This window comes from Lolium rigidum, chromosome 3 (assembly GCF_022539505.1).
Source record: "Lolium rigidum isolate FL_2022 chromosome 3, APGP_CSIRO_Lrig_0.1, whole genome shotgun sequence".
Classification (NCBI taxonomy): Eukaryota; Viridiplantae; Streptophyta; class Magnoliopsida; order Poales; family Poaceae; genus Lolium; species Lolium rigidum.
Genome location: NC_061510.1, coordinates 6,502,203 through 6,511,214, shown reverse-complemented (window position 1 = coordinate 6,511,214; position 9,012 = coordinate 6,502,203). Strand labels below are relative to the sequence as shown.

The 9,012-nt window shown below is 47.2% G+C and overlaps 1 protein-coding gene across 1 annotated transcript; it reads right to left on the bottom strand.

Annotated features, from left to right (window-relative positions):
• Window positions 1-2,962: 2,962 nt before the first annotated feature.
• Window positions 2,963-6,221, bottom strand: LOC124694245. Its single transcript, XM_047227255.1, has 4 exons — window positions 5,994-6,221; window positions 5,749-5,888; window positions 3,989-4,161; window positions 2,963-3,904 (listed from the first exon to the last, which is right to left on the bottom strand). Exons 1-4 carry the CDS (start codon window positions 6,219-6,221, stop codon window positions 3,420-3,422), a joined length of 1,026 nt encoding a protein of 341 aa, XP_047083211.1. The 3' UTR covers window positions 2,963-3,419.
• Window positions 6,222-9,012: the final 2,791 nt, after the last annotated feature.

The window sequence follows — 9,012 nt, the reverse complement described above, 5'->3', positions numbered from 1 at the left end:
CGCAGGCCACTGCCCTCCCACCGCTCTACCGATCTCCACAAAAAACATTGAACGTGGTACTTTTTTCCGGAGAAAAGCCAATATATATTGCATTGCCACCTGTTTAAATATTACAGTCATGAATTTATGATCTCAGCTGACGGGCTCCACTCTAAACTATCTTGCCTGTTAGATCTTGTTTGGTACTAGTTTAATGGGGATATTCAGCCACCGAGGACCAATCTATGTGGATACTATGTTTGTGAGATGATCCGGAGATACACCACTGAGCGGCAGCCGTCTGATAACAACGTCAAGAGGAATAACCTCCGGAAGACGCTTAGTCCAGAAGCTCGCTTCTGATCACTTCAAGAGGAACTAGCAGGATGGTTCATGAGGGAAGTCCTCTATCCTAAAGGAGAACACTATTACGAGGACGTAGAACTGTGGATGAAGTAAATTATGTATGGAAACTTGTTCAAAATTGTATATGGTCATCCGATATTGAATATATATTGTATATTCCTCTTGAATTTTCTTGGTTCTAATTTCAAATTTGTTTAAAATTGTACATTCATATGCATGTATATAGTACCATAGAATATGTGTACTGAAACTTGTTCAGAATTAAAATAAAACACAAAATAAAATATAAAATAAATAAAACAATTACAAACTAAAAAGAAAAACAAGATTTAGGAGGGGGGGGGGGGGGCCTAAAACCCTAAACCTGCGGAGGTCTTTAGTCACGGTTGGCCAGGAGAACCGCGACTAAAGGTCCTCCGCCCCGACGGACTGCTGGCGGCCACATGGACGTGCCTTTAGTCGCGGTTCGTAAGCAATCGCGACTAAAGGGGGGCCTTTAATCGCGCTTCATTAGTTCCGGTTGCGCAACCGCGACTAATGACAGTTACGAATCAGGACTAAAACCCTTTTTTCTACCTGTGGCTGCATCCCGCTCAGGAGCCGGAGCAAGGCCATAGTACCCCTGCAAAAGGCTCATGGAAGGCGACACCGTGCTCCTCGGCGGTTTCGGAAATGGATCCAATGCAGCATTTTTCGGAAGGCGGCGCGTTGTCCATTCCCTGAAATAAAACATGGCAAAGCGCGCGTGAAGAAGTGCACCAGCAAGGAAACGCACTTGTCTCCGGATCCAAGTGCACCAGCGAGGAAGTCCACTGATATTTAAACTCACTACAGTAGTCAGCGTTAAGGGCAGCACATGGCATCATCATTAAACTAGAAATACCAACTGAACTAAGTATAATGTATAGTATCTGCATCTGCTTGTCGGTGCCATGATTTGTTCACCTGTGATTCTTGTAGCTATGCCAAGGTAGCGCAGGACATGTGTCCGTGAAGAATATAAGTGCGTGTGTGTCTGTGTGTGACTCTTTGTGGGCACTGGGCGGTGAGTGCAAGCACGTGGAGGACAGCAAGCATGTAGTTTGTGTGCACAGGCAAGATCTCATTTTCTTACCGCGTTGCCTTTCTCTGAATGTTCCCACCATCATGTATGCACTCGTAAACCTGGTGGGCGAAGACCCCCTTGGAAGGTTCAGTAAAAAAGCAGCACCAAGTTGGGACTTGGCACCGAGTGTCAATGGATCGTATCACTGTCACCACTAGTACGTAGTGATGGAGTGTTTTCGTGTGCGTGGATTCCAGCCGAACCTGCCTACCTCGGTGGAATTTGATCGTCAGATTCAAGTGTACCAGCAAAAAAGTCCACTGATATTCAGAATCAAGTGTACCAGCAAAAAAAGTCCACTGGTATTCAGAATCAAGTGTACCAGCAAAGAAAGTCCACTGCTATTCAGAATTCCACCGATATTCAGACTCGGTACAGTAGTCAGCGCCGTGTGGAATGGCATCACAGGGTGTCATAATTAAACCAGAAATGCCAACTGGGGAAGTAAGCAGTACTAAGAATTCATACAGTACAGTATCTACTGTAGATGCATGTGAGCGTATCTGTATTTTCTTGTCGGTGCCATGATTTTGTTCACTTGTGATTCTTTGTATCTATGCCAAGTGCAGGATCAGGACATGTGTCCCTGAAGAACTTAACAAGCGCGTGTGGGCATCGGACGGTGAGTTGAACCATGTGGAGGCCAGCAAGCAAGTCGACTGTGGAGGCCGACACCTATCTGCGTCCACAGGAAAGATCTCGTTTTTTTTGGTGGGATCCCTTCTAATTCCCCACGGTAATATGGTCTATGATGTATTAAATTTGTTTGAATATATAAGTGTGATATGAAAATATCACTACAAATAGAGTTATAAAAATGTAAAAAGTCACAATAAATAGTAAATTATTCAAATTCGTTAGATGGAGATCCCTTGGTTCGATACTCTGCATAGTATTGAGGAATTCTCTATGGTGAAGATTCTTATATTCGATCAGCTGAACTTATGTAATAGCTCTCTGTGTGCCAACTAAAAGGCACTTGTTGAATGCATTTGTGTGCAGTCAATCCTTTGTAGTAGCTGGTATGTTGATATCTATTCAAGCTCAAGAGTCAGGGAATTCCCTTGGTACTGTCGTGGATTGTTGTTTACTTGTAGAAACAAGTGTTATTGCCTAATGTGGGTAAACGTAATCTGGTTTGTTGTTTAGTGTGGCGATGGTGAAAACGCATAAATAAAACTAATGTTGAATACATGGTGGGATAAGAGGGAGATGCTCTCAAGTATATCAAGTACTGATCTCTGAAACCTACTATACTACCAACAATCTGGTGTGTTCATCAGCATTATCCAGCAATTTTTTCATTTGGTTGATTGTACATGCTCATGCTTATGGTTTGCAGTTCATCGATGTTACAACCTACGTTGGCTTTGACACTGCTTCATTCGGTAGCTCATATGTGCTCTTGTTTCTGGTTGTTCGAATGACAGAATTCTCCATTTTGTAGCTCCATTTGCCAACAACAAGGAGAGTTTTACCACTCCTGCATTTCTGTGTGGATAAACACCTGAATTCCGCAATAGTTTATAGCTTATGAAGAACAGAGTTGAGATCACAAATTCACATCTAGACGTAATACACAGGCACTAACAAAGCCATTTCCTTCATTAGTGTACACACTCTGCTTCTCGTTTCACCTTTGGTACTATATATGCTGTCTATCTGCAGTTCTGCATCTCGTACAAAGAAAAACAATACCCTGAAAACCAGGCCTCGTACCAAACTACAGAATCCATAAAAAAGGAACTGCCGCTCTGGCGCAACAGGTTCGGTACACTATGTATGTAGAGCTAACGTATCCAACACTGTCTTTTCGGCATCATCTTTGCATTGCAGTTTATGAAAGAAGTGCATCTCGTCTGTAGTGGTCACTGTCCAAACCGCGACCATAGGCACTTTCTGCACCTGGACCAAGATCACCAGCGGCCACGGATAAATTACATGGCATACAGATGAGCTGAGGCCCTTGTTAATCCCTGGCAGCCTTGTTTCTCCAAGCAGCGATGGGCTTCGGGAGGTTGTCGAAGAGAGGCTTTGGGAGGCTGTCCAAGAGCATGATTTGGAGAGGCAGAGTGAAGGCGTCTGGCTTCAGGTTCCACTTGCTCCTCAGCCACACCGAAGCAATGCTATTGTCTGAATCTTGGAACTCCGGGGTGCTCGATGACTTCCTGACAGCCTGCAGGCCATCACCGTACGAAGGCACCAGCCCGGCAGCTAAGAGATCTTGCTGGCTACTGTTCATATCTGGCCGAGTGCCAGACTTTGGCCTCAGCGCCAAGCCTTGCCCGGCGGCCCTCGCCGACAGGCCACCGCTGTTGTCCTCCCATGCTGTGAGCTCAATATCGGCTTTCTGGCGCCGCCTTATTTGTTTTTCAGCATCATCAGTCTCCCAACTTTCATCCCCATTTACAACAGGGAAGCTAGTCGATATGCTTCTAGCTTTCCTGTGATGACCTGAAGGATGATTCAGATTTAGAAATTAGCAGAACTCAGAGCTAGCCAGGTTTCATCATCCAAGCAGCTAGTGATGATTTTTACCTTTATTAGCTGTCACCAGTTCGGTGACTTCATCTGCTGCATCCCGCTCAGGAGCCGGAGCAAGGCCATAGTATCCCTGCAATAGGCTCATGGACGGCGAAACCGTGCTCCTCGGCGGTTTCGGAAATGGATCCAATGCAGCATTTTTCGGAGGGCGACGCGTTGTCCATTCCCTGAAATAAAACATGGAAAAGCATGAAGAATGTACCAGCAATGAAATGCACTTGTCTCCACCAGCAAGGAAGTCCACTGATATTTAAACCCACTATAGTAGTCAGCGTTAAGGGCATCACATGGCGTCATCATTAAACTATAAATGCCAACTGGAGTATGTACTAAGAATGCGTATACTGTATAGTATCGAGGATGATGCATGTGTATATCTGTATGTGCTTGTCGGTGCCATGATTTGTTCACTTGTGATTTTTGTAGCTATGCCAAGCGCAGGACATGTGTCCGTGAAGAATATAACATGTGTGTGTGTGGGCATTGGGCGGTGAGTGCAAGCATGTGGAGAACAGCAAGCATGTTGACTGTGTCGACAGGCAAGATCTCTCATTTTCTTTCTACGTTGCCTTTCTCTGAATGTTTCCACCATCATGTATGCACTTGTAAACCGGGTGGGGGATAAAAGCTCCACCAAGATGTCACTTGTCACAAAGTGTCAATCTGGGTGTCAATGTCAACAGTAAATAGCGATGTAGTGTTTTTGTGTGCGTGCCTAACCTGCCTACCTCGGTGGAATTTGATCGTCAGATTCAAGTGTACCAGAAGAAAGTCCACTGATATTCAGAATCAAGTGTACCAGCAAAGAAAGTCCACTGGTATTCAGAACCAAGTGCACCAGCAAAGAATTCCACCAATATTCAGACTCGGCACAGTAGTCAGCGCCGTGTGGAATGGCGTCACACGGCGCCATAATTAAACTAGAAATGCCAGCCGGGGAAGTAAGCAAGTACCAAGAATGCATACACTACAGTATCAACTGTACATGCATGTGAGTGTATCAGTATTTGCTTGTCGGTGCCATGATTTTGTTCACTTATGATTCTTTGTACCTATGCCAAGCGCAGGATCAGGACATGTGTCCGTGAAGAACATAGCAAGCCCGTGTGGGGGCATCGGGCGGTGAGTTGAACCATGTGGAGGCCAGCAAGCAAGTCGACTGTGGAGGCCGACACCTATCTGCGTCCACAGGAAAGATCTCAACTTTCTTTCCGCGCGCGTTGTTTCTCGCTGGATGTTCCCACCACCACTATGTGTGCAGTCCAGCACTTGTGGGGCGAAGAAGACACCTTTCGAAGGTTCAGAAAAAGCTCTGCTCTCTCTCCACTTGCCACTAGGTGTCAATGGAGTCTCTCGCCGTCAGTGGTCAATGGCGAGTGGAGGGTGTGTGGATTTCAGCCGAACCTTCCCACCACACTCGCTGGATTTCGGGCTGCCTACCTCGCCGGATTTTGACCTGCTTCCCATGGTGGGACAACGCCAAATGACCACTAGACATTTAGTTAGGAGAAGTCGGTGGCAATTCCAAGCTGAATTTTCAATCGAGCAACGAATTGTTCAGACTTCAGATTGATTGACCGGACCGCGCGTTCACACGGGACGAACGGGAAGTGGATGGAATTAGGTGAGGTTGAGAGCACGCGTCACAAGGAAACCAGAGAGACGTAATCCTTCTTAACAAACTTGCAATCTAATCAAGGAAAGAAAAAAAAAAGGAAAGAGATGCGAAGGGGGTGATGGGCCAGGGTGGGTACCTGGCGGCGATTGGGGAGGAGGACGGAGGGGAATGGGGTGCGGCGGGCGGGTGGCGGCCGGGCAGCGGGATCCGCAGCGTCTTGTGCGCGAACATCTGCAGGTCGGCGGTGAGGCCGTTCACCCGCTTCACGTCAGCCACCTGGGATCAACCAGCGGACGAATGCGTCCATCCGATTAGGAACCAAGAAAATGGATGGGGTGGGGAGACGGAGGCGGGCGGCTGGGTGGGTGGTTCGTTGCATACCTCGACGCCGTACTTGATGGCGACGCCGGCGAGCGTGTCGAACCTGCAGACGCGGTGGAGGATGTAGCGGCCGCAGGAGGACATGGGCGGCGGCGACGCCGACTGCTCCACCTCCGCCTCCATCATGGCCGCGGCGCCGACGCCGAGGAAAAAGGCGGCGTCTTGGCCGGCAGCGTGGAAGGGGCAGGCGCCCTGCTCCTGTATCGCGGGCGTCGGCTGGACGCCCATGGCTGGCTGGCTCGCTCCGTCGCCCTCGCCCGCCGATCCGGCGCCTATTATTAGGGGCGCGCGTCGTCGGTGGCGAGGCGAGGCGAGACGAGAGACAGAGGAGGAGGGCGGGCGATGGCGCAAATAAAAGCCAGCGGCGCGGCGCGGCCTCGATTCGTGTTGGTTGGGTTCGTGCGCGCGCCGCGACCCGGCTCGTGCTGCCGCGTGATGATGTTCGTTTTCCCGGGAAAGAGCGAGCTAGGTCCAACACGCCGCTGGAAGCAACTGGGCAGTTTTTATTTTGTTTTCTGGCCATCCTCAGACCCGGCTCATCATTCCGTTTTATTTGGTCAAGCACTCGACCGCCAGTTCGGCCACCTTTTTTTATTTTATTTACCTGTCCCGGCCTTTCGGGTCCGTTTTGGTTTTTTTTTTTTTTTTTTTTTTTGAGACCCCTCGATCTGTGTTACAGCTGTAGTATCTGAACTTATGCACTAACTCAACACCACACTCACACCACACACACGCACACGCACACCACTAGTGCACAAGTTAGACCCTAGAACTATACACACAGCACACATAATTTGAGTGTCCCTAGGAGCTAGTAGTTGTGGCACATATGTGTGGAGGGGATTTTATTTGGGACCCAGAGCCCCGGTGAGACATCCCAAGAAATTCGGCCACAATGGGACTCGAACCTGGGACGGGCTGGCCGGCCACTGCCGCGCACAACCACTGCGCTACATGCGCTGGGTCCGTTTTGGTTTGTCACAAAGTTTTAGCACATGGTGGTCACACGAAACAAGCGTCTTACCAAGCTTTGGGCAGTGATTACAGGGATTGGCTATACACGTGTGGGATCTTGACCAGTGTTTTTAGCCATGTGATTTGCTATGAGATCCGTGCTTGGATCACGCCATTCGTTACTTCACCCTCGACGCCACTGACGTCGAACAACGAGACGACTAAAACAGTAACGCCATATGTCGATGCACACCAATACATTGATACCGTGGAAGAGGAACAATAGGGCCGGGCCATAACGACACAGAAACAAAAACCGTTAAAACACTTGATAATCAACGAGTGCAGTGTATCGATCTAGAGGGGGGCGTGACGGCGAGGACCCGACACGACATGGAGTCAAGACTCGAGACCACAAGGCCTCCCATTTTTTGGTTCATCTAATCGACACAACCAGGGGCGGAGGCAGGGGCGAGCAGGGGCTAGACCCCCCCCCAATGGATCGCCCCCCTCAACGTTTCACCGTAGCTTCTCGTAATAGTATACAGGTATTTATACGCTAATGGCTGGAGAAGATACGTAATTGATTAGCCCACAGTCCCATACTTAGTTGATCGTTCTGCAGCGAAGTAAAGCCCATTAGCCCATCTCCCCGTAAATGCCTTGTTTTACCGGATGAAGTAGCTCAGTACCTGTCCATTAGAGCAAGTACAATAGAGTCCAGTCAGCTGGCTATAAGACATTAAATAATATATTTTAGATGAGTTGGAGGAGAGAGAAGAGGAGAGAGAAGCGAGGTGGGCTACTATGCAATAGCCAGCTCTTGCACGTGCTCCTAGGCACCTTGTGAGAGTGAAAGGTGGGCCATATATTAGTAAAGTACTACATTCTTATAGCCCACTATTGTACATGTTAGCTATATGATAACTACAAATGAAATGATATCTTGTTATAGCCAAGAGTTGGCTATACTATTGGAATTGCTCTTAGGATCCAGTCCATTGGATTTAGCAGATGATGATCGATCATCTAAGACCGTACGTGATACATCCCCTTCGGCCTCTCGCTGGTACTCCTGCTAGGGCGCCACACCGCCGCCGCCCCGCGCCTCGCCGCCTACATACAACCTTTGATCAGACAGGGATGCGGTCGATCTGGCAGCAAGGTGCTAACTTGCTCTGTCGCTCGCGCAGCACATATATTAAGGTATGCCGTGCTCTGGCGCCTACACAACTGGTCTGCACTATACCTCACCTGAAAGGTATGCCCTGTTTTAGAATTACAATTCAATCTCACCTGACTGCATTTTATGCTGTGTATTTACAGTTCAATCTCGCCTGACTAGAATGCCGTGTGTTAGAATTACAATTCAATCCATGCATACCACTGGTTAGTTAGTTTTTTATTAGGTCGAGCAGAAAATAGCATGAGAAGAATTGAATGTACAATTTATTTTTTCAAAAAAATCTTCATGATGAGGAAAAAGATAAATGATTTGTCAGATTGTCACATTTTAACAGCGGTGCTATATTTGAGATATCTTATATTGTATTATTTTATGTGTCGTTTGTTTTTGTTAAAAAAATTCTTCTATACCATTCGGTGATAGTTGTCTTCCTCGCCCCCCCTATGGTCAAATCCTGGCTCCGCCCCTGGACACAACCACTACTAGAAAAGACTCCTCTTTTGATCGAATTTTATTAACGACGCTGGTTAAACTCCAGACTTGCCACTTCAGACGTACCCTAACACTAGTGGAAGTCTATTACTTGTCGGCCTAAACGAAAAGGCACAACAAACCCTAGTTGGCCACCTCCTATGATGGCAACTTTAGCTAACATACTGCCAGTAGCAACGGTAGCATTGATGTGTATGTACAAGTGTCGTCTCAACCGAGGAAATAAAAAATCATGAACCTAAAGTAAAAAAGTATTTCATTTATTTTCTACTAAACTTGCATAATTTCGTTCAAACAAAGAATACTAAACTTGCACAATTGCTTACAATATAATTTCATACAAATATATATTTCCAATGAATTCTCTTGTAATTTTAAGGCCTTATT

What these genes read in the sequence shown, in the direction of transcription:
- LOC124694245 (XM_047227255.1), bottom strand. Translation starts at nt 6,221, where the DNA reads ATGGGCGTCCAGCCGACGCCCGCGATACAGGAGCAGGGCGCCTGCCCC. An exon ending in CCATCAAGTACGGCGTCGAG is followed by an intron (nt 5,889 to 5,993) that starts GTATGCAACGAA and finishes GGTTGATCCCAG; the next exon opens with GTGGCTGACGTGAAGCGGGT. An exon ending in TCCTCCCCAATCGCCGCCAG is followed by an intron (nt 4,162 to 5,748) that starts GTACCCACCCTG and finishes GTTTTATTTCAG; the next exon opens with GGAATGGACAACGCGTCGCC.